Genomic DNA, 26,753 nt, shown 5'->3' on the forward strand with positions numbered 1-26,753 from the left:
GCATTGGCGAAATGCGTTCAGAAAAGTGGTAGCTCATTAAAAATATAGAAAAATATTTAACAAATATAAAGTAGCTTACTCAGTTATTATCACAATATACCAAGGAAAAAGAGAAGTGTTAACAATAAACACATCTGCAATTAAGTATTCTACTTGGCTCTATATTGAGGTCTACATGTGGAAATAAGTTATCAATTTCCGTCAATTTTCACTTAGAATATTATATATAATCTATGCTGGAATCAATTCTTTATATACATATAAATACATTACATTTAGTATATTGCAGTTTTCCTTAGTCATAAAAATTATTCGAAAGCTGTGCCACGATATACGTTACTATACATGACATTGTTGCCTCCTGACTTGACACATTAATAAAGAATATATAATAGTAGATATACGGAAGTCTCGCTCTGCAAAATCAATTAAAGCGATAGGGACTATACTAACCTACATTTTTATTCACCTAGAATTTGCCTCTCTCTATCGCGTGACTCTTTCCTCTTCTGACGACATTAGGGTTGACTTCTTTACCAAAAATTGTACCTACCAAGTTTTTCAGTTTTTTCTATAATATAAATAGGTATATAATCGTAATTTAAAATCAATAAACTTTCTTTGTCAAACCTACATTAGTTGCAGATAGTAATGTATCCGTTGGAAGACCACAACATAGTCAAACCTACTTATTAGGAAATAAATAGGTAGCTATCATGAATGGTAATTTCATTTATAATAATCACTTTAAATTAAATTCTTCAGCGTCTTTAGCTTAAAAAATTTCAATTTGGATCGAAAGGTCATTCCTTTATTATGCTTTGCGTTATTTATGTTTCCAAGCTTGTTTAAAAGATCAATCGGATCGGTGAAGTAGTTGACAGCAAAGTGACCCTACTGACTGGTCTACTCTGCAGAGGCCGGCGCACGTAGTTACGATTTCGATACAGTGCGACGAGATAGAGACGATACAGGCCTGACATTAGTGATAAAAGTAGTTGTAATACTTAATAATATATTAACATGTAAAGGTATTTTTGTAATGTAGGTGTTCTGGCCTACATCATGCTATCGGGAAGGACACCATTTGCTACAACGGGCGATGACACCCCTGAAGCGATTCTCGCGAGGATAGAGTCCGGCAAGGTAATCTGTTCATGTATTGACTGTTTTGACGAATCCGCTTTATATTTTCCTCTTTTATGGAATAGAAAGTGTATTTCATAGAATAAATATATTTAGTATTTCATTGCTATGAATAAATAAATTTGTAAATTTGCTTGATATTGATGGACGATGTGAGACTCGAAACCGCGCCTTTCGGGTTCTGTCCGATTGCTCTTACCAATTGATTCAACTTTACTAGTGACAGAAGGATCGTAAATTTTAGTATGTCTTCTTAACTCGCAGGTTGTGTCCTCCCAGAAGTGAGTCTTATTACTTAAAATAACAATCTATCTAGAGTGTTTATTCCAATAAGATTTGGAATTCATACTAGAGATATTTATTCATATAATTTAAAAAAAATATGGATTTCTGTAAAATAATGCGTAATTAAATTTTGGCCACAAGCCTAAATTTAAGGAAGTGTTTCCCGGTGAATTACAATTACGTAAATTACAAGAACGACGCCATCAAAATATTTATATAGTATCTGTTACTGAGTTTCTGCATTATTAGGTGTTGTGGTGATGTAAAATTAATCATTTTCAATATTTTGTTTTCTCTACTATCTATTAACTAAACGCTAAATTCAACTTCGATTTCGTTTTGTTAGCCATTGTATATAATTAATTTCACTGTAAATAATTATTTACAAAAAAATCTAATACCGAAAGAGTAGGCAATGGATATTTAAGAATATCCTAAAATAAATTATCATCCAACTTGTACTGTCTACTGGTTTTGATCACTTAATCAAGGCGGAAGGCTTCTTTGCACAGGAAGCCGGCTAGATTATGGATACCAACCACAACGGCGCTTATTTTTGTTGTGAAGCAGTAATGTGTAAACATTACTGTGTTTCGATCTGAAGGGCGCCCTAGCTAGTGTAATTACTGGGCAAATGAGACTTATTCTTATGTTACAGGGTGAGGAGTGAAATTGTAGTGCCGCTCAGAGTCTTTGGGTTTTTTAAGAATTCTGAATGGCCCTGCTTTGTAATGTGCTGAGTGTAACAATTAGCTTCAGTTAAACGTCCTGCTCGTCTCGTTCCGTATTGGCATAAAAAAACGTAAATCGCTCAATATCTTAGGCGTCCCGTAGGCATATTGCGAGCTTAACCATGTAAGTTACCTATACTGCCTAATATCTTTGATCTTGTTGTCTCACGTTCAGGTGGAAGTGTCGTCGGGTCCGTGGCGCTACGTGTCGTCCGAGGCCCGCAGCTGCCTCCGCCGCATGCTCCAGCTGGAGCCGTCGCTCCGTCCGCGGGCCGCCGAGCTCATCCGAGAGCCGTGGCTGCACGCCCGCGACCCCCGCGACCCCCGCGACCCCCGCGACCCTCGCCCGCCGACCGTGAGCCCTGTGGCGGACGCGCCCGCTCCCGCAGACTTGCGGCGCGCTGTCGACCTCACCTTTCAGGTTGGCTAAAAACACCGGCATAGCAGCTAAAATACTATCCAATTATTTATTAATACGGCTTTACTCACGTTTTGTCGGTGTCGGTACCGACTAGTTTCGGACCATTCGGAGGTCCCTCATCACATGGTGATTTCGCGATAACGTCCCGCCACTCCCTGCCGACTCGGGCTCCTGGTGCGCGACTGGACAGGTCAGGGGTGCGGGGGACACGGGCACAGGGACCTCCGAATGGTCCGAAACTAGTTTGTCCCGACACCGATAAAACGTGAGTAAAGCCGTATTACTAAATAATTTAATAATGACTCCCGAAAGTTTTAATAATTTAAAATACTATCACAGACAAAATACGATTGCGAATCATTATGACGTCACATCTAGTTCGTTAGTTTTTTATTTTTGTTTAGCCAATCTAGAGTGGGAAAGTATGTCTTTCTAGTTTCTGATACGACTTTTCCACTAAAATATTTTTCAAATATAAATTTGACCAATTGATAATTGTTGGATAAATATAATAATAAAGTTAATAAATAATATAAATCAACAAAGAGTTGGAAGAAAATTCAAATAAAATTTGGAAACAAAATTTTATGAACGATGCGGAACTCGATCCCACGACCTCTGTCGCTGCATGCCAGTGCTCTGCCATAGTCTGCCGCTCAGCAGCTCAGCTAACTGTTCGAGTGACAGTTTGTGAATTCACCTACAGGATCTACTTTACAGTTGATAACATGCTTAACCCCAATATTTCCATATTAAAAAGTTGAATTGAGTTGTTGCTCTTATAAATCTAAACAATTTGTTATGTTTTTAAAGTGATAACCCCCACTTCTAGGATTAATACATAAATAAAATTTGAAAACAAAATTTTATAAACGATGCGGAACACGAACCCAGGACGTCCGGCGTTCCGTGCCAGTGCTCTGCCAACTGAGCTAACCGTACCAGTGACGTATCGTCATAAAATCTTGTATGCTTTATTCAACTCTCAGGTCGTGGCTTCATCTACAGGATCTACTTTTCAGTTGATAACCTGCTCAACCCCGATATTTCCATATTAGGAAATTGACTTGAGATGTCGCTCTTGTAAATCTAAATATATACATGAATTTTAAAAATAATAAATAATATAATTTTTTACATCCCAAAAATTATCAAACATATCAAAGTATAGATAAAAACATTCATATTCATTTAAAAAATAAATATTATTTCCCAAGATATTTTGGCTATTCAAACGCGCCATTTTGCGCGGGGATTCTGTGACGTGAGAGTCTATCCCAAGAATCTATATTGTACTAATAAATGTATGGCCGGTCTTTTCCTTCGGTCATACTGCGAAAACTACTGAACCGATCAGAATAATTCTTGTACCATTAGATGCAGCGTGTTTCGAACCTATTTTTTAGAAGATTTTAGTATATAATATGTTGGTGATTACTTATTTAGAACCTATTTTTTTTTACCTAGAAATGCCTATAAATTCGAGAACCAATCAGGGGAGTGCAACTTCCCTACATTGGCACATGAAAAAAAAATGCATTGAAAGTGCTGCCACTTATTCTATTATGTACGCGGCAACTTCACCACAATGGCGATAATTTAACATACATTATAGATGGATAGATAGAGCTAGTGATAGCAAAAAACTCACTTAACTTATTAAAATGTTTTTTTTTTGGCGCTAGCGTCGTTACGTAAACAAGTGCTCCGCATATAAATAATAGGAAAAATTGAAATCAGTGGTGTTTGAACAGTAAAATACTATAATTCGCTAGAGTATAGTGCTAATTCCTAATAATAGTGTTATCTAAACATAACATAGTGTATATAAAGTTTAAAATCAAATAATATTTCTACAAAGAAATAAATTTTTTAAAACTCAATATCAACATCGCCTGTGTGAAGTTAAAGTGTAAATATAGTTAAGGGGTTAAATTAGTATAAATAAAGTAGATTTAAAACGATCATACTTTATAACAATCAACTACAATTACTGTAATAACAATTGTAAAATTTAAATACACAACGTAAATATAGTGAAACTTTATTAGAAACATACTAACGTGGAGAAATATTGACGGTACTGTAAAATTTATTTCATTATTCTATTTGATTATCGGCAAGACTGTGGCGTTTATACTGGTAAGATACCTAACTTATATACATTACTGAGACGAATACACTACTTTTGAATCTATAACTTAAGTGTCCGTGGCATTATACATTTTAATGGTACTCCCATCCCGTGTCAGAGTGAGTTCGGTTCACACAAAACTAGGGTTTTTTTTTATATCTCTTGTGACACAGTGTTATTAGAATTTCTCAAAATATAAAGATAATATGGGAAAAGATGATCTATGCCCGGGATGTAAAGCCCCCGTGAATCAAACACACCACATAAAATGCTGCACATGTAAACTGCAGTATGACATTGCGTGTGTTGGCATCACAGAGGCTACATTCAACCTACTCTCAAAACAACAAAAAATCTCATGGGCCTGCCTCTCTTGCCGCAATAAGGTGCCTCGTACTGATAACACGAATACCCCTGTGCGCCAAACGTTTATTGACTCAAAAGCAATATCACCCAGTGATAACGTTACCAAACGAACAAGAGAACGGCGTGAAAAGAAGAACGTATGTGAAGGCGAGAATCGTGTTGATCCAAACGACATCAGGAGTATTATAAGGGAAGAAATTAACTCAGCTCTTAAAGAATCAATCGAAAACTTTATTTTCCCAATAAGTACAAACTTGAAACAAATTAGCTCTGAAATTAATGAATTCAAGAGCTGTGTTGCAACACTCATCATACAACTAGATCAAATTCGAGAGGAAATCAAAAACAAGGACGTAACAATTAAACGATTAGAGGAAGAAAGTTTAGGTTTGCGCAGAAACATAGCTGATTTAAGCCAAGAAATAAATCAAATACAACAGCAGACCCGTTTAAGTAACTTGGAAATTCAGTGCGTTCCTGAAAAAAAAAACGGAAAACTTAACCACAATTGTAATGCAGCTGTGCTCAACAGTTAACTTGACGTACATGAAAAAGAAATTATTAACTGCACCCGTGTTGCAAAACGAGACCCAAAATCAACACGTCCAAGGTCAATTGTTGTTAAGTTTAGTTCTCAACGAATAAGAGATACGCTTTTAGCTGCATGTATCAAGTTCAACAAAGTAAACTCAAAACAAGAATTACACTCGGATCATCTTGGGATCTCTAACGATAAGCATACCCCAGTATTTGTTGCAGAACATCTTTCACCAACAAACAAAAGTATCCACGCAGCCTCCAGCAGGAAAGCTAGGGAACTTAATTATAAATACGTGTGGGTTCGCAGCGGCCAAATTTTCATGAGAAAAACTGACATCTCAGAACGCATACAGATAAAAAGTATTGAAAAATTAGATAGCTTAAAATAATAATTTGATCGTTACTGTATTTGTTTGTGTTTTTTTTTATTCAGTTAATTTAATATCTTTTGAATCTAGTTTTAATATTTTTTTCTTATTATTTTGTTAATTGTAGTTATGATAATTCTCAATAATAATTCATGCATTGTATCTCCGTTAGCATATATTATCAGAATGTCAGGGGTCTTAATACAAAAGTAACTGAATTTTATAATAATGTAAGCATTAACGATTATGATGTTATTGTACTCACTGAGACATGGCTCCATGATGGAGTTTTAAGCACAGAACTCTTTGACGATAGGTACGTTGTCTACAGGCGGGATCGCTTTACATCTGGTTTTCATAAGCACAAGGGCGGAGGCGGTGTTCTCATAGCAATTAACAAAATTATCAACTCAAGGCAATTTAAAAATTACGAAAGTGATTGTGAAGACTTATGGGTAGGCCTAGAAATTATTGCTAATAGAAAAAAAGAACAACTTTTAATTTGTGCAGTTTACTTGCCACCGCCAGTTCAAAGTCAAATTCTGGACCATTTTATTACAAATGCGAATAAATCGCTTGATGATGCTAAGCATAAGTTAATATTAGGGGACTTTAACTTAAGTGGAATAAAATGGAATGACAATTTATCGACCCCTTTTTCAAGCTCAATTCTGTGCAATATGTTACTCGACTTTGCGCACTTGCATGACCTTAAGCAATGTAATAATATTGTCAACAGTAAGTCAAGAATCTTAGATCTCGTATTGAGCAACGTATCTACTAGCGACATGTCTGATAACCCTAATGTTTTAACCAATATTGATCCGTTCCATCCGCCATTAGAGTTTTCCATTAAAATTTCAAGAGAAAGAGTGTCAGCACCAGTACATACTAGACCGAATTTTTTTAAAGCAGATTATATAAGAATTATTAATGAACTTAGTATGATAGATTGGAATAACAAATTTAGTGGTAATTTACCAGTGGATGAAATGCTAGATATTTTCTATGGTATAGTAGACAATCTGATACGTCAATATGTCCCAATGTCAAGATCATGTTATAAAAAGTATCCGCCTTGGTTTTCTAAAGACTTAATACGGCTATTAAAAGAGAAGTATAGCTGGCATCTTAAAGTTAAAAAATACAAAAATCCACTCGATAAAATCACATTTAATTTATTAAAAAATCGTTGCTCTAAGCTTCAGAATATCTGTTACAAATCATACATAGTAAGGCTTGAGGAATCTTTGAAGTACAATCCAAAAATCTTTTGGTCACACGCCAAAACTAGAAATAAAAATAAAAATGCGTATCCCAGCGAAATGTTTTTGAATGATAAATCAGCTTCTAATGGTAAAGCAATCTGTGATTTGTTTGCTTCCAACATCTCCTCAATATATAAGCATGTTGTTACTCATAGTTATCCTAGGCGGGACAATGCAGTTAATTGTAATACTTTATTATCATGTGAAATTTCCCGTGAAGATATCACTAAACTTTTAAAGGGATTAAATATATACAAAGGAGCAGGCTGTGATAACATACCAGCATTATTCATTGTCAAGTGTGCAGAACCCTTATCATATCCACTGGAAAAGATCTATAATAAATCCTTAACTTGCGGTGTCTTCCCGTTACGATGGAAGCAAGCCCGCGTAGTACCAATCTACAAATCAGGTGGCAGGGAAATGGTAAGTCACAATAGGCCAATCTCAATATTACCGATATTAGGCAAGGTATTTGAAAAATTAGTTTGCAAAGTACTCACATGGCATTTAAGACATATTATAACTACTCATCAGCACGGTTTCTTAGCATAAGTCTACCGCTACTAATTTGGTATCTTTTGTTGAAAGCATTTATTAAATAGATTAGCTTACTGGTGTAAATGTAACCTTATGGTATTAAATGCTGAGAAATGTTTTCACGTGAGATTTTCCAGAAAAAGGTTAAATAGCTGTAAAGATATAGTATACAAAATAAATGATACACCTCTTAAGCAAGTTGAGCAGATTCGGGATCTTGGAGTGATTTTGGATAGCAACCTAAGATTTGACCAACACATTAATAACATTACTTCCAAGGCTTTTAAAATGCTCGGGTTTGTTCTGCGGAATACCAAGGAATTTAAAAATTCTGAAACAATGATTGTACTATATAATGCGCTGGTGAGAAGTTGTCTTGAGTATTGTTCTGTTGTTTGGAACCCTTATTATAACAAATATATACAACGCGTTGAGAGTATCCAAAAAAAATTTCTAAAAATTATTAGCTTTCGCCTAAAAACGAGACATCTTGACAGCTATAGTAGCAGGCTATCAAATTATAAAATGATATCCTTGGAGGATCGTAGGCAAATCCATGAACAGATATTTTTATATAAAATCATTAATGGGATGTTGGATTGCCCGCAGCTATTGAGCAAGATAAATATTCACATGCCAACTAGAGCACCTCAACTGGCAAAATATAAACCGTTTATACCTGATCGAGCAAACTCTAATCTCGGATTTAACTCCCCACTGAATAGGCTGTTGCGTCAATACAATACTATAATTTCAAACAAGCGATCTATAGATGTTTTTGGAGATACAGTAGCACAATTTAAGAGAAACCTGACACTCTGATTAGTAAAATGTAATGACCTAATTTATAATAAAAAATGCATAGACAAGATATATTGTACCTATACTATAGTATTTTAGTGATTATATTGAAGTGACTGTATTTTAGCTTGTAATGATTTATAGAATTAATTTATCTTTTTATATTATTTTAACATGTTAGCGTTATAGGACTTCAATTTACTTTTATATAATTAACAACTAAATTGTTTGTATGTTAATGTGCATGATGTGTTCACCTGTAATTGCAGGAACACGATTTTTTAAATTTATGTTACAATCTTATGAATTGTCTTGTGTATTCTGTGTTGGTGGACCTTGTATAAATAAATAAATAATTAAATCAACAATACTTGACTATCATGTTGTAATCATTGTATGCCTCTCCTTATTTAAAAGTGACTGCTGAACTTAATAAACGAATAATAATTTCCACCCACACAAAACAAACATCAATATGCATTCAATACGGTCTACAGCAATAGTAAAAACTATAAACATAATTAGCGCCATCTAGCGACGGTACGCTAAGAGCGTAAAAATATCGCAGCGCCATCTCTTGGCCTGGGTACACTGATTTTACAAAATAAAAACATTAGTTGCACATCTATCTCTAGTATATAGTGTATTATCTATGGAACCTATCACGTAAATCACGTTGGGCGCATATATATATATATATATATATATATATAATATACTATTTAACTTTTTCATATTCAAATAGTTATATGGAAAATAGGATATATCACTTATTGAAAGAAATAGAAATGTGGTTATTAAAAATGTGGTTACAATGTAAAATCGTACAATAAAATTTATAATTAACTGCCTGTGGGAGTTCGCTCCATTCCCAATCTGTAGTATCATTAAGAAAGTCATTTATATTTATGTTATAGTTAACTTTACTACAAAAACGTTTTTTTACAATTCTTTTGAATTTCGTAATACATTTTGTCTACTAAAATAAATATTTGTTTGTCTACTTTTCAGGCAATGACTTCAGCTCCACTTACTCCCCACATATTGGGTCCAGTAACTCAGTCAACGCTAGCTCAGAGAAGAATCAAACCCCAAAGAAGATTCCCACCGACTCAGTTATAAAATTATTTAAACAAAATTAGGCCTTTATTATGCTGGTCAGATCGAACATTATTTTTAAGGTATTTATTAAAGTTTAGCACTCTTCTTTATTTTCAGCTGTGATCGCTAATTACTAGAATTATTTCCATATTTATAAAAATTGTTTTGCGGTATTTAGAGTTTAAACTTATTCTTAACTGCAGTTTCATGCAGCATTTAAAATAAAAATTTCTAAAAAATGTAAAACCTTCGTTAATATTAAATAATTGTTGAAAGCACAGTGTTAATGTTCTGGCTGTAGGATGTGAATCATCCACACGTTCTATATACTCGTTGGTCAATAAAGAACGGTGTGTGTACTTCTATTTTATTATTAATTGACCATAATAAGTTAAAGACAGATTGTATATTCTGGGACGCTTTTGTAGTTCATCTTCATTTACTAAGCTAGTCACTAGCAGAATATATTTATCGTACAGTTATCATTAAAGAATAACGTTGTTGTGCACTAATACAAAATGGGTTGCCAGCAATGTTATATGGAGACGGTCTTTGTTATATAATAATTTTTATCTACACCCATGCTTTAAATCCTCTATAAAAGATTCTAAAATAGTTTATTGCCAACATCAAAACAGCCAATGTCCTTAATAAATATAACATCATCCAAACGAGTGTTGTAATGAAATTCAGTACAACATTACAACACTTGTTTGCATGATGCAATGGTTACTAGGACTGGCTTATAGAGCTTATGGAGGATTCATATTATGGGTGTAGATAAAGTCTTGTATGCAACTGTTGATGATTTGGTATTTAAACACTCATGTGATACTATTATCACGTGTGATAAACCCACATTCGTGTTTTAATACCCCTTATTATACAACAGTTGCATAAATAACTATTACTTGATCAATTCTAGTTTTGTAATGAAAATGGTTACGAATCATTAATCAGTATAATTTTAGCTTTATTACCGTGATAGTTATAATTATAAGAGATTATATTAACAGCATGTATTTTATATACACATTTAATATTATAGTTTTACATTAATATTATTTGAAAGTGTTAAGATATTGACAATCGGGACATTCCAAGTCGCGTTTTTATTCATAGTTTGTATTGGCTTGGTCGGAGAGGGAATTATGTCAATATTGTCTTCCTTCAAATTATATGTTTGAAATAAGCATATATACTACTTACTATATTTTTATAACAGTCGCTCCAAACCCACCTTCTATCAAATACTTTATTCAATTAGTTTCCCTTATTGAACTCACTTTTAAACAATTTTACAATGCTTGTTTACTTGCATATTCCATAAATTTTATTATATGAATAAGACTAGTTAAGTGGTGTTTAACTTAATATTTTTGCTATTATTAATTATAATGCTTCAGTATTTGTTTCAATAATGTATAATAATACTCAGCAATTCGCCAGCGAGTATCTGGGAGCAAAACTAGTGACATTCAGTTTTTTAATGTATGTCGTTCAACTGAACATTGTAACTCAAATTGGAACTAGGTACATATTACAAGCTTTATTATTGATAAGAATTATTATTGAACATAATAATAGATTAAGAAAGAAAATTATGATGGCCTAAAGGAGTATTGGGGTACCTTATATAACGATCACAATCAAGCAATATATTGTATCTATTATCACTTTAGTTATTTTCATAGTATTATGTCCTATGGTATATTGTTATGGGGCAGTGCGGCCGATATTAATACTATCTTTGTACTGCAGAAGAGGGCTATTCGCGCGATTTATAACCTAGGTCCTAAAGAATCATTAAGAGAAAAATTTAAAGAAATAAACATTTTGACTGTTGCTATTCAATACATTTTTGATAATGTTTTGTATGTTCATAAGCATATTGAGGAATTTTCTAGAAACTGTGACATTCATAATGTTAACACGAGGAACAAACATAAACTTGTTATGCCTACTACTCGGTTGGGTCGAGTTAGTAAGTCTTTTGTTGGGCGATGTATATGCTTCTACAATATGATCCCAGAAAATGTACAAAACAAATGTGTTTCGAAATTTAAAAGAATTGTTAAAAAACGTTTGTGTGGGAAAGGTTATTATAGCATAACGATTTTCTTAATGACACCACGGACTGGGATTAAAGCGAACACCCTCAGGCTCTTTAATTATTAATGTTTATTGTACGATATTACATTGTAATCCATATTTTATATAAAAAAAAAGCCCGCTGAGTTTCTTGCGCCCATTCTTCTCAGGTCTGAGGCAGTCTCTTTTGAATGGGTGGTAGATTTTGACGTTCAATAAGTGATTATAAATCCTATTTTGAATAAAAATATTTGAATTTGAATATCAAGCTTAGATAATTTATGCGTCTAGATCATAGTTTCTCAACCTTATTTTGTTCACCGCCCACTTTGAGAATATGTTTTTTTCTAGAGTATTTTCGTGTATTTTTTTGCCTTTTTAGACTATATTTTTTAATATACCCACGCCCCATCTGCGCCATCTCAATGCCCCCTAATTTTCTCTGGGTCTTCTACTGCCCCCCCGAAAGTCTCAAACGCCCACAAGGGGGCGTTATCGCCCACGTTGAGAACCTATGGTCTAGATAGAGTCTGTAAACAACCGTTGAAAACAGGCCAGGTTTAAATCTTTAGTGTGCGTGACAAGCCGCGTCTTACACTTGCGATTTGTATGACACTTTGTGATAGTGTGCGTGCATTGCTCAAAACAGAGGCTAAATATTTTTTGACGTTTTCACAGCTGTCATAGTCTATCTAGACGTATAAATGATCGAAGGATACATCTACGTCTTGCATATTATATGGTTAATAAATAAACATAAATACTGACAGCACTTAAGTATTATCGGCGACCTATAGGATGCCACAATGATAAAAAGAATATTTTAACTTTGACTTATTGTAATATGTTTGTTTAAATCATCACATCCGTTATTGGATTCGATCAATGCAAATATTTCGGTACCTTTTTAATATATTTTTTAGGTAAACATTTATACATATTCTTTCATTTTTGCGCTAATAGAGAACATAATTTATAAGTAATATTAAGTCAAGTAGGTGTTATTTTGCGGAAATCTAATTATTTATTTGTTATGCATGCATGCAACTATCTGCAAGTGTTGAGTTGAGTTTCCGCAAGTTTTGTTTTTTATTTATTTATCGTTGTACGTCAGCAAAATAATTTGTAGTCGTTGAATGGACACGAGATCCGTAGAAGAACCAAAGTTACCGATATAGCCCAAATGATTGCGAAACTGGCAGTGGGCAGGGCACATAGTTCGACGGACCGATGGCCGTTGATGCTCGAATGGCGACCACGTACAGAAAGACGCAGTGTTGGTAGGCCCCCCACAAGATGGACCGATGATCTGGTCAAGATTGCCGGAATAAGTTTTATGATGGCAGCGCAGGACCGATCGTGGAAATCTTTGGGAAGCCTTTGTCTAGCATTGGACGTCTTCCGGCTGATGATGATGATGAATGGATACACTAGTCAAGGCGAGACAAGAACGTAGCGCAAACTTGTGACAGGTGCTGACGAACATCTCAAAGTGAACGGTCGGTACTCTTATCAGGTCCGAGGAGATAACAAACCCGATATAATAAATAAGAAGGAAAACATAATAGTCTTTTAGGTAGTAGTAATTACTAGTTTTAGTCACTGTTGTAAGAGTAGTTATAACGAAAATTAAGCCTAATAATATAAAAACACGAAAATCTGCGTCGCAGCCATTTTCGATAACTTCGCCTTTATTTATTATGCGCAAAAGACACTATGAGATGCTCGAGAGATTTTATTTTATTTTTGTAATGCATTTTAAATGTGATGTAATAAAAAATATTTTTACAGACTAATAATTATTGTACTTATTGTTGCATTTTAAATGGAGTTTAAGTACCTACATCGTAATATTTTCCCTTTTTCTGTCAATTTAAAAATATCATGCTGTCATTAGAGGAATGTTGCGGTCCATAATTATAATAAGAGTAATTGTGTGGTAAATAACATATAATATCATATTTATACTTAATATATTATATAACTAAGCGAAATGGAATTGATTGTTATATAGTATTCATAAATATATTTAAATCAGGATATTTTATGAATGTTCAAAACATTAAGTACCTCCGATCATTAATTTATATTATAATGTATTTGTTTAAATATTTTATTAAACCATGTAAATTTGTCATGTTTAATGAATTTCATACATAATATTTTAATTATACATATACATTCGCTCTGCACACATATTAAAAGATTGGATGATCTCATCTCAACAATCATTGATTTTTTAAATTGTTTTATTAAATCTGAACGGAAATAATATAAATAGCAGATATTTTGTTCCATAATAATAAATTTGTAACGTAGAAAAAATGTTTTGATATATTTAATGATTTAAATATTGTGTACTAATATAATGGGTAGTAAAATGTTTAATAGACTTATTAATAAATATTTAATTTATCTTATATCGCTTCTTGTATTATAATAATAATAAAATTGTAAATTATTTTCAATGCTAAAAGACAATTCAAATGATAAAAAAATCAGTTTGCTTCACACGAGATACACAAGTATTTATGCTAATTTAATTAAACAAAAACTTATGTGTATGCAGCTTATGCAATGTGTTTATGTTGGATTCCCATAACTCTTAAGGTGTAATAATATTGACACACTTTTCACACAAATTATCTTGCCCCAAGTTAAGCATATATAGCCTGTGTTATGGGTTACAAGACAATGACATATTTAATACAATATACTTACTTAAACAAAACATATAAACATACATAAATACATTTAAACATCCATGACTCGGAAACAAACAACCATATTCATCATATAAATGATGCACCTACCGGGATTCGAACCCGTTATAATCGAGACCGTTTATTAGAATCGAATGGTGTATTAGTTTTTTTTCGTTTCTTATCTTTCATACAAAATAAGAGCTTCAAATTATGAATGATTATTGGTTGTAGGTACAACGCTTACACACACAGCGTAAGATTGGTTTAACTCTAATGACTAATCCTACACACAGATAAGCCTTGTAAGTGTAAGTTTGGCAACGTCGCTAAGATTAGGAATTGGCATACTGGTTACAAACAAAAGACAATGTACAAAAACATTTATTAGACCCATAATATGCATTTTAGAACAAATGTTTCCTGGACTTTTCTTATTCTTTTTATGAATAGACTAGCTGACCCGGCAAACGTTGTTTTGCCATATAAAGTATAATTCACGCGATAGTTTTATAAGTAATAAAAAATTGCCTATATTATAGCCTGTACATCATTTTGTTCTATTGTCAATAGTTTTTGCAGCGCACGCAAAAATAGGTTTTCGATTTTACACCTTGTGTTACAAAATACCAATTTTATTACGGATCCCTAAATTTTGAAAAAAACAACATAGCCTTCCTCGATAAATGGACTACCCAACACTGAAAGAATCATTCAAATCGGACCAGTAGTACCAGAGATTAGCGCGTTCAAACAAACAAACAAACACTGCAGCTTTATAATATTATATAGTATAGATTATAACCCTAAGTTATGGGAATTCAATATTACACGTTGTATATTTAATCAATTGTAATAGTTCAATATTGCTTCTGAAATGGAATAGATTAATACTGTATTAAAAATTTTGGTGAGAAATTATAATCCTAAACTATTTATAATCATTCGCCTTTAATTAAAAAAATGTAATTATTTAAATAGTATTCATTCATGTTACATATCCAATGAGAACTTGTCATAGTAACCATATCATGTTTTAAAGCGAATGAAAATTGAATTAAGTGTGTAAGTTTTATAAGAATTTCAAGAGAACTACATTATCTTATAAATATATAATAAATTACACATTTAAAAAACAACTTTTCTTTCATGCTTGACTTTAAAATTATATTATTATTCCATATTATTCAGATACTTACAAACTTTACATGAGTGTCCATGAATACTATCAGTCTATTTTAATAAATCACATAATATAATCACAAACAAACAAATGTACAAATTGTGGTCTTATCGCAAAAAACAAACTCTTGCGGTAAAACGGTATTTGCATAATTTAAAGTAATATTTAAATGAAATAACTAATTTGTATAAGTTAAAACCTTATGTACCTTGAGCTCAAATTTGGCCAGTTTCTCTTAAAATATATAATAATATAGTATTTTTACTCCTAGTTAGTCAGTTTATGCCAAAATTGAACTATGATGTGCAAACCTGTAGATTAAAATGATAATATTTTATTTAGAATTAAGTAGTATTATTCAAATAGATTTTTGTGATGTAGTAGAGTAATCAAATGAAAATCCTGTTACGAGAAAGTAACTTGTTATAAATAATAATTATAAAAACTATTTTCTTACTGAAATGCAATGTCCATTTGTAGAGTTTTCTACGGCACTTATAAGTAGCAAGTTGTTGATCACAAGATTATCTGAGCACATTGTGGAATGTTCCAGACCAGAGTAAAGTACACATTCAATTGTAACAGAGTGGTTGATGTTATTTTGTCACGTCTATTTTTCTATCTTGAAATAGTAATTACTTATTGTACCTATCTTGTAAGTTGTTAAAGTAGAAATTCTTATTGAGATGTAATATATTACTGTTGATATTGCTTACATTGTGTTTTATTTCATTCGCCCATTAAATGCTGTATCCATAACTAGTTATGATGATTAGAGTGGCAATGACTATCTTGACACCTCATATCATCATAAATATAATCTTCTATTTAGGTCTTTGTTCGAGACTCAAGCACGCCTAAACCACTGATCGTATCGACATGAAACTTCGGTCATTCAATGCGAAATTTATCCTAGATGATTTATGGCTACTTATTTTTTTCTTGTATTTGTAATAAGATAAATACAATTTAATTTATTTCCTTTTAAAATTCGCCCAGCGAAGCGGGCGGAATCGGCTAGTACAATATAAAAATAAAATACTTTACAATCTCTTTCTTTGAGATTACACATACCTCTCGTAATATACGCGTGGGGGGGGAGGGGGGCATTAGGTACATATCATCCCCAATCACTTTTTAAATGACACTTTGTATTTGTAAAATGATTTATTTCATAAAATGTACATTATAACGAGGTACAGGTACTAGCAAGGGTAATATAATACAACAGATATTTTATATAACCTATACAAGCAAAACAAAGTGCTTATTAATCTATTTGATATAAAAACAGATAATACGAGAGGTAATGATGTTAAGTGATCACCGCCGCCCACATTCTCTTGAAACACCAGAGAAAAAACAAGAGCGTTGCTGGCCTTTTACAACAGTGTACCTACGCGCATTTTTGAAGTGATTTTGAAAGTCGATGAAACGAAAAATCGAGGCAGTAAAAAGAGACAGGCACAAATTCATAAGATTTCATGGGAGTATGGATAGTAATGTCTTTCATAGCAGTCGAAATCATGTGTCATCCTAGCGACATGTACCGGGACTTCATATGCAGCTTACAGGTTTAATGTTTACCATCGTATACAGAGATTCCATTAATTGGGTTTTTGCAAGCCAAATTGAATTTGAAAATGTGTTAAATGCTGTAGAAGACAAACAAAGAATCGACGTCTCTACGCAACCTCAAGAGATCTAGCCGTTCGCAGAGCACTGGATACGACGCTTATATTAGCTTTACTTGAATGTTTGTAACTGACTCCTTTAGACGCGATTTGAGCCATTTAAACGGCCAGATTTCATTCAAACTTTGTAGATTTATCGAAGACCGATGACATTACACTAATTTTATAAAATTATTCCTTTATTCAATTTGCAAAATAAGATTTTTGCCAATTTATATAATTTTTATCTTATTTAGATTTTTACTTTATATAGATAAGGCAGGAATTGATGTTAAAGTAGGGGGAGTCCGGGAGAGTTTAACATAGACTTTTTGTGGAACTGGATATTGCGACATTTATTATATTACTTTTTAGACTCCTTAGACGCCTCCCACCTCACTCACGCGGCGCCTTTGCTATCGGCAGTGTGATTTAGGAGTGAGAAGTGACGACACAATTTCATGCTAGGTTTGTAATTTTTTTCAAATTTCGATATTTGGTTTCTGCTGCTTACTGTGAATAGACTCCAGCATGTCATTTCTATACACCGTTAGTGTAGTTATCCTCAGTTATCCTTGTAACATTTACGGCAGACAGATTTTATTTAAGTGTCATAGTTTTTTTATAAAAATGGACAGCTTGGCATGGAGTGGGAGACATTATCCTGACATCGGGAGAAGACTTTATCCAAGGTAATCTCTCCGGTTCTCCCGCAATATTATTTTCTTCTTCTTTTTCTTTCACAGTTCAGAGGATTTAAGACAAGAAACTCTGAACTAAGTTTTAGAACCCCAGAAGTAACCGGCTTATCTAGATCAACCAGGCTTAATAGAAAAAAATGTTTCTGATTTCTTTGAAAACCTCAAAGATGTTAAAATTTTCAAATACGCAAAATTAAATATAATAAATTAAATACTAGATATAATTCCATTTTTTTTATGGAATAAGAGGACAAACGAGCGTACGGGTCGCCTGTTGTTAAGTGATCACCGCCGCCCACAATCTCTTGCAACACCAGAGGAATCACAGGAGCGTTGCCGGCCTTTAAGGAAGGTGTACGCGCTTTTTTGTAGGTACCCATGTCGTATCGTCCCAGAAACACCGCACAAGGAAGCTCATTCCACAGCTTTGTAGTACGTGGAAGAAAGCTCCTTGAAAACCGCACTGTGGAGGACCGCCACACATCCAGATGGTGAGGATGATATCCTAACTTGTGGAGTGTCGTGCGAAGGTGGAATTCGGCGGCAGGAATCAGGTTAAACAGCTCTTCGGAACACTCCCCGTGATAAATGCGGTAGAAGACACACAATGAAGCGACGTCTCTACGCAACGCCAAGTGATCCAGCCGTTCACAGAGCACTGGATCCCCGACAATTCGAGCTGCTCTGCGTTGCACGCGGTCAAATGGATCGAGCTGATACTGGGGTGCGCCAGACCAGAGCTGACAGCAATACTCCATGTGTGGCCGGACCTGCGCTTTGTAGAGCGCTAGTATGTGGGCCGGCTTGAAGTATTGCCGTGCTCTATTAATGACGCCCAGTTTCTTTGAAGCCAATTTGGCTTTGCCTTCCAGATGACCACGAAATTGGCAATCGCTCGAGATTTCGAGACCCAGTATTCCGATACTAGGCGAGGCTTCTGGGAAGTGTTGTCGAAGAGCGGTGATACGACAAATGGGTTTTTTTTAGTGGTAAACGCGCAAACTTGAGTCTTCTGGGGGTTAAATTGGACAAGGTTCAATTTTCCCCATTCCGCGAACTTCTCAAGAGAGGACTCGATAGAAGACAAGTTTCTCCCTCCCCACTGGTCGACGATTTCCCGAGAGAGACTTGCATGGCCCGTGTATACGGCATCACCAGTGCTGTCGTCTGCATAGCAATGAATGTTGGAGGTGTCATCCATTAATGGATGGATGGTAAGAAACCCAGGATCTACAGTTAAGATCTACAATATACCCATTTGTAAGTATAATTATGTCGCAGGTTTTTATGCTCCGCGGTAACAGACAGAGAAATGAGTAGTGAACTTCAAGAGTTTCTTCAATTGCTTTGCCCTGAGGAGCATCAGAACTACTTCCAGGTGTGATCTAGATCGAATTAGCTTCAGATCCTAGATCGAATTAACGTCAATCAGTATTCATAAATGAAACTGCGGCGCCTAGATCCAATTCACCATCAATTTTGACTGAGGAGAAATAGGAGCAAGCAATTGCAATATTCAGACAATCAGTAGAGGTAGCTTCTACATCTCAAGATCATCTTCTCATCTCATCTGGATATCCAGAATAGTCAAATGACAACGATAGATTCTGAGTCACGACCAAAAACCAAAAATTGTTTCACCTAAATTAATTGATTCGTCCATTTCCAAAAGCTGCAACTAGAAAAAAATTTAAAACTATAACTAAAATTAATTTTTGTGGCAAATATGTCCATGAAATTTGCGTTGGAGTATCCAAAGATGTCAAGGTTAAATAGACTGTCTATTTAACCTGATTGCTACAATTAAGAAAAGGAAGTGATGTAGATTTAATTATGTTGTTTTGATTTTATTAATTTTCTTAATTGTGACAATAAATTTAATTTTTGTTTTATTATTTTACCTATTTTTAAGCCCGGGTAAAGTCTCCCACCCAGGCGGGTTGATATTAGGCGAATGTCACTTTGGTATAAATCGTTAATTACTCATGAACTATTAACTTTATTAAGATAAAATGTAGCTAAATAGTGCAGCTTATGTTAATACTTATAGAAAATTGCGATTTGTAGGTAAAGAAAGATTTATGAGTATTTTAATCCAAGGCGGGTAAACTCTCCCGGCCTCCGCCTACTTAATAGTTTTAAAAATACGCTGTTATAGAAATTTTATCTAAAAAATTAAAAATAAATAATAATTTAAAAAAACTAAGAAACACGCTTTATATAAAAAGACATATTATGAGTTCCATCGCCATAGTGACTCTGTTTTCGCTTTTAAACTAGTAAATGAACATACGGTATTTCAGACTTTGAATGAGTTGAAATCGCAAGCCGTGGGAATTGATGATATTTCGTTGGATATGCTTAAGCTGACTACAGAAAAAACTCTTACTGTACTTACTCATATCATAAATACATCCTTGTCATCAAGTAAGTTTCCAGACTTATGGCGTCATGCTTTAGTGCGTCCCATACCAAAAAACGACAATCCAAAAGACTTTAAAGAACTTCGTCCTATCAGCATACTTCCTTGTTTATCAAAAGTAATTGAAAATATTGTGCATAAGCAGCTAATGAGTTTTTTGGAGTATAATGGCATATTACCGAATTACCAGTCAGGGTTTAGAAAACACCGAGGGACAACTACAGCGTTAATGGACGTAGTGGACAATATTCTTACTGCACAAGATGATGGAAAGGTTACGATTTTATTACTACTTGATTACTCGCGCGCATTTGGAAGATGGAGGTAGGTCATTCTCTGATTGTAATGCTCTTGAGCGCGGAGTACTTCAGGGATCAATATTAGGACCGCTATTATTTATCTTGTATAGTGCCGATGTAGTTAAAAACATTAAACATTGTAAATATCAAATATATGCAGATGATATTCAACTTTACATAACTTTCAAACCAAACGAGATGTCAGATGCAGAAAAAAATATTAATTCAGATGTCAGCCAAATCTATACTTGGTCGGTAAATAATTCACTGGTTCTTAATCCATTTAAGACCAAATTTATGATACTGGGAACCCCTAAAGTCGTTGAAAAAATTGAACGTTACAATCCTAATATTATATAATTATTAATAATAAAGTTATCGAGCGAGTTCATGAGGTTCGTAATCTAGAATTAATATTTGAAGAGAATCTTAGATTTGAGAAACATATAAACTCTACTGTTGCGAACTGTTTTTATCGTTTAAAAGTACTCTATTGCATTAGGAACTATTTAAATACAAATCTTCGTGTCAGGTTGTGTAATGCTTTGGTACTCTCAAAATTTAATTATAATGACACTACGTAGGGTCCTAGACTACGAGCCCGCACCAAAAGTACTATATACAGCGAGTGCAAAATACCTGCGCCCGGTTTTGTTAGAATATTCCACACAGATCTCATGTGAGTCCGTATCTTAGAGAAGCCAATATTCTGAACATGGAAAGCCGCAGACGGCTACACTTCGCTTGTATGATTTTTGGAATTATAAAGATAAAAACGCCAGCATATCTCCATTCGAAACTGTTATGGGCAAATGAGGGCAGGGTGTTGAATTTTATAACAAGGAACTTTGTAAAGGCTAAGCTTTGTCCTCCCAAGCATCACACTGCGGCTTTCAGGGGAAGTTTCAAGTACAATGCCACCAAGTGCTGGAATAATTTACCACCGCCGCTACGGAGTTTATATACCTACAGTCTCGAATTTTAGAAAAAAATACATATTAATGACCAAAACCTCCCTACATCTCCTGCCTTGGTGAGCACTGTTTAAATTTCATTGTAAGTAGGTATTATATAAAATAGCTACTCGTATTTATTATTATTTTTTCTTCCTTATATATTTACACACATAAGTTTTTTATTATTGTCATTATTTATTTTTAGTAAATTTTTTTTGTTAATCAATTTTTTTTTTTCATAATAATTATTTTAGTGCCACAATTAATTATATTTTGCTTTTAAAATATGTCAGTTCAGCTCCAAACTTCACACAATGGGGTCACTGAAAATCAGTGTTGTGCTAATAATGTATGGACACAACTATAACTGAGTGGACTCCAGTTTTGGAAGACCACTGCCACATCAAGTTTTGCTTTTGTTTCTTTTGTATTAAGTTAAGTATTATATTAAGCATATATTTTGTTCTCATTAACTTTTTGTGTGAATGTGTCAGTTTTTCTTCCAAAATGAATTCATTTTCATTTCATTTTTTCAAAATTCAACTAAAAACTAGAAAATAAATTTAAAATAGTGTAAAAAAATATATTTTATTGTAAAAAATGCGTGGGGTGCTTTTTAAGATATTATTAAAATAATAATTCTTCTACACCACACGCTTTTTTTATAATGAAATATATTATTTTTTACACTATTTTCAATTTAAATTTATTTTCTAGTTTTTAGTTGAATTTTATATAGTGTGTTTTTTAGTTTTTTTAAACAATTATTTATTACTAACTAGTTGACCTGGCAAACATTGTTTTGCCATATAAATTATATATTTATTTATTTATATGTAAACCTTCCTTGAGCTTCAACGAATCTATTACAAAGGACTTCATTGAGATTGGTCAAATAGTTTAGGAGTTATTAGGGAACATACAAAACATACATTCTCTTTTATATATACATATATATATATTGTGAATAGGGCACAAGATACAGTGTTAATGCACTAATAAAACTATATCCATAAATAATTGTATAATTTTATTTCACACTAACACACGACAGTGTTGGAGCAACTATGGGACCTTTTCCAGGAATAATTAAAGGAGATCCCTTGTAGCAGGCAACTCTATTTTCATTGGTCTTAAGGTCTGGTGCACAAGTTTCAAATATTTTTTTCTTGGGATTCATTTGAGGTTCTGGTTCTCTTGGATATCCTTCACAACATACTAAATCTCCAGGTGCTGCCTCACAGGGCGGGACTAAAACTTCAACTTTTTCTGGTGAAGAAGCACACATTACCATGGCTTCTGATGTTACGCCTCTCATCTAAAAAAAAGTTTGTAAGCAATATCATATTAATACCAAATATTTTATAAGAAAAATGTTTAAAATTACCTTTACTGGTTTCAAATTACAAAGTACCATCACAATTTTATTTTTCATCTCATCAATTGGTACATGATTAACTAGTCCAGATACAACTATTCGAGGATTTTCTTCCCCACAGTCAATTTTCTCAACATATAATGAGTCGGCATCAGGATGCTTGTTAATATCAACAATTTTGCCAATCCTTAGATCCAACTTTCTTACATCTATTATAGAGTCTGTCTTTGTTACATTGCCACTCGCCTTTTCTACCTTTTTTGGTTCTTTTTCCTTCTTATCTCTCTTGGCAAGTGGTGGTTCAATTTCACTTGTTTTTTGTGCTGTTGCTATGTCGGGTTTGGAGCCAGTTTTGACAGATATATCTGAGAGATTATATTGTTTTTTTCCATTAAGTGTCTCTAAACGAATTAATTCAGACTTAGCCTTTTCAACTTTTGAAGCTAGAAGGTCATTTTCTTTGATAAGGTCTTTAATTTTTTCTTCAACTTTGTAACCTCTAATTTGTTCTACCTATAAATATAATAAAATCAAATAAAGCTAACTCAAACCACATAAGATAGGAGTGTATAAATATTTTTGAATACTTTTCTTATTTGGGGTTTACCTTACTTCTGAAGTCTACTAAACGTGATTCGGCAAACTCAGCTTTTTTTACGATTTCTGCCATCATTTTTTGTAATTGCCTGCCAAACATATGAATTATGAATTAAACTTACGATTTCAATTAAAAAAATAGTGATTATCAATATTTTATTCTTAATATAATCCCAAAAAGTAAAAACATATGGTTATAAGAATCTTGTTGTTTGAAATATTATAAGAAATGTTTTTTTTTTTATTTATTAACGGCTTTGGACACAAGACCTTTAAGCAATGAAATTATTAAAATGAATATTGAACACAGAACACTTTTACTCTAACTGATAGTGAATATTTAATATTAATAATTATATACATAAAAGAAATACCTTCTAAAATATTTTTTTTGCGGATGTCATTGCTAAAAGCCTTACAATATTGACATTTGACACTATTTCAATTCAATTTTTGAGATACCTATGACGTGTGGCTGCACATTTGACACTATAGAAGTAGTCTCCGCTTGCCCCTTTTAGATAGCAATAGTTTTGACAGGTACTCCTAGACTACTGTCTTCGCAATCATAATGATTCAACCACTGGTCCAATGACCATCTGTACCAATACATTATACAATATTGTGCGATATTAAAATGGCGTGGGGTGATAAAGAAAACCGAAACGCTGTGATTACTAGAGGTGTTCGCAACGGCTTTATATTAAAATCGCGTTATAAAGATACGCTACTTTTAAAACGCCTATTATTTTTTACGCTATAATATATTAATCAAAGGCAAAAATCGCGTATCGAATAAATATTAAATAACGCTTGCCAGTTTTAATAAATAATAGATTATATGATTATAAATATATAATACGTTATTTTATCAGCTATCTAATTTAACGAACACCTCTAATAGTGATTACATTACGCAAAGTAGGTATGGAGCCAAATGCAATTTTTAAAACTCTCCATACGCTTATTATTAGTAAACTATTTGTGTACCGGGCTACTAATAGGTACAATAAGACCTCCCCTGTTTGTGACAGAAAACGAAATAGCCGTCCACGTAGTGTTCGTATGAAAAAGGTGGTCAAAGCAGTAAGGGAAATAATTCGAAGAAATCCTGTCCGGAAGCAAAAGATTTTATCTCGGGAGATGGAGATAACACCTAGAACCATGTCACGTATATTAAAAGATGACTTGGGACTTGTAGCCTATAAGAAACGTACAAGCGTTATTATTCTATGAATGCACCCATATATGTATACTTCGTGTGAAAAGGTATTGTATAAGACGTATACTAAAGGCCGGAACGCATTAGCGCAGCGCTGCACTGCGCGCTGCTAATATTATTTCAACCATTTTGTATGGAACGTGTCGCAGCAGAGCGGCGCTGCACTGCACGTCGTGACAGAGTTGCCTCCGAGAGGATATTTTGACGCGCAGTGCAGCGACGCTCAGTGCGACACAGCAAGTGGCGCGTCGCTTCAGTATGCATACTGTTAATTGTTAAATTTATAGAATTTTGTCTTATAATTTAATTAATTTTAATAACTAAATAAAAATAAATTAATTACTAATTTTATTAGTTTAATTTAATAAATTAATAATTTTATTACATTCATTTGTTTTGGATGCATACCCTTACAAACTAATTTATTTTGTATATTACAGCAATTGTAAAATACTCTATTGATTGAAAAGAGTGGTCGTTGTGTTTCTTGTATGTTCTTTTCAAGAGCTGTACTTTTTCCGAAAAATTATGGTAGATTCAGTAATTTAAAATAAATATTTATAGTAACGATTCAAAAGCGCTTAGATTAAGCCTAATTGAAAAACGTTTATTTGACTTTGTAAATGCCGCTGTAATGCGTTCCGGCCTTAATAGTCAATTAGCTCGGAAAATTACGGGATTGCCAAAATATGACACTAAATTAAAAATCACTTTGAAAGGTGTAATAATAAAGAAATAATATAATATACAAATACGAGAATTAATAATATACGAACGTTACTAGTACTTCCGGAAAAAAATCTTCAAAATGTTTCATTTATGAAATAAGTGTTGTTGATATTGTAGAACATAATAATAATAAATCGTTTATAGTACAAAAGTATAAGCTCAGCGACAGTAGTTAAACCACACCTATTCAACAACAACTAATACTTACGACATAAGAAGTTGTAAACGTAGCTGGTAAGTTTATAATTCTTTTTTAGCACCTGGAGAGGTTATTGAGATTAATATTAAGTATGTAACTATTTAACCTAGGTATTTTTTTTTGTACAGAACATTTTCATCCATCAACATCTTTAAAATGTATCTCAGTATTCACTTGAATGACAGAACCAATAACTGTAACCCCTCGTTTACACTTTACAGCAAGAAAGAAGTCAAAAACTTGTTTTATACAATAATTGTAGAATACTTGTCAAATCACAATTATTTGTTTAAAACATGTATTGCAATTGTCTGAAACATTCTTGCGTTCACACTGTGTTGCCAACAAGTTTTTCTACAAGTATAAAACACATTCGCGTTCACATATAGATCTTAGACATGTTTGATACAGTCTGATACATTGATACCGTTCAAACCAACATAAAACTTACATGTTTTTAACAAGTATTGTTAAATTTATTGAAGTTTATGTATAATACTAATTAAAAACAAGATTTATACACTATCCATGCTTGGTGGATAAAGTATTAAACATTTACCGGACAGACCGCTTTTTTTTTAGTGGAAGAGAAGAAGATGGAATGGTCAAAGACATAAGCTTAGGTATATTAACATTAACATCATACTAAACAATTACATCAGACAAGTTTCATACAAATATTGTCTACCACAAGTTTTATGTTTTTGTATTTTGAAAACATTGCATGAAACCTGTCAAATACGTGTATAATACCTTGGTGTAAACGAGGGGTAAGAGTGATGGTATAAGTACTCCGACTTTTATCATTGTAAGTATCTGTGTTTCTTTCGATGACATGTCTATCAGTGTCATATACACATAAAACTTACGAGGCATATATATAATATATACAGTTCCCTG

General features: G+C 33.3%; 3 protein-coding genes across 5 annotated transcripts in view; 1 reads left to right on the forward strand and 2 right to left on the reverse strand.

Annotated features, from left to right (window-relative positions):
• LOC126972208 (ribosomal protein S6 kinase 2 beta) overlaps positions 1 to 16,392 on the forward strand; it is a 35,758-nt gene extending 19,366 nt beyond the window's left edge. The window contains exons 12-14 of one of the 2 annotated variants that reach the window (XM_050818835.1): positions 1,049 to 1,146; positions 2,338 to 2,583; positions 9,612 to 16,392. In XM_050818835.1, the coding sequence (XP_050674792.1) occupies positions 1,049 to 1,146; positions 2,338 to 2,583; positions 9,612 to 9,722 (455 nt within the window). In that variant the 3' untranslated portion in view covers positions 9,723 to 16,392. The remainder of the gene's footprint in view (positions 1 to 1,048; positions 1,147 to 2,337; positions 2,584 to 9,611) is intronic. The other variant, XM_050818836.1, reaches the window with a different exon arrangement.
• Positions 1 to 26,753, reverse strand: part of LOC126972229 (polycomb protein Scm) — a 324,514-nt gene that overhangs the window by 44,892 nt on the left and 252,869 nt on the right. The gene's annotated exons all lie outside the window — the stretch shown is intronic.
• Positions 22,742 to 24,161, reverse strand: LOC126972239 (aminoacyl tRNA synthase complex-interacting multifunctional protein 1). Of its 2 annotated transcripts, XM_050818886.1 has the most exons (4): positions 24,078 to 24,161; positions 23,714 to 23,792; positions 23,116 to 23,619; positions 22,742 to 23,046 (listed from the first exon to the last, which is right to left on the reverse strand). In XM_050818886.1, exons 2-4 carry the CDS (start codon positions 23,777 to 23,779, stop codon positions 22,759 to 22,761), a joined length of 858 nt encoding a protein of 285 aa, XP_050674843.1. In that variant the 5' UTR covers positions 23,780 to 23,792; positions 24,078 to 24,161; the 3' UTR covers positions 22,742 to 22,758. The 2 variants fall into 2 exon arrangements, with proteins under 2 accessions (XP_050674843.1, XP_050674841.1); XM_050818884.1 differs by lacking the exon at positions 24,078 to 24,161 and having other exon boundaries at positions 23,714 to 23,928.

This window comes from Leptidea sinapis, chromosome 25 (assembly GCF_905404315.1).
Source record: "Leptidea sinapis chromosome 25, ilLepSina1.1, whole genome shotgun sequence".
Classification (NCBI taxonomy): Eukaryota; Metazoa; Arthropoda; class Insecta; order Lepidoptera; family Pieridae; genus Leptidea; species Leptidea sinapis.

What these genes read in the sequence shown, in the direction of transcription:
- LOC126972239 (XM_050818884.1), bottom strand. Translation starts at nt 23,803, where the DNA reads ATGTTTGGCAGGCAATTACAAAAAATGATGGCAGAAATCGTAAAAAAA. An exon ending in TAGTAGACTTCAGAAGTAAG is followed by an intron (nt 23,620 to 23,713) that starts GTAAACCCCAAA and finishes TTATATTTATAG; the next exon opens with GTAGAACAAATTAGAGGTTA. An exon ending in GTAATTTGAAACCAGTAAAG is followed by an intron (nt 23,047 to 23,115) that starts GTAATTTTAAAC and finishes ACTTTTTTTTAG; the next exon opens with ATGAGAGGCGTAACATCAGA.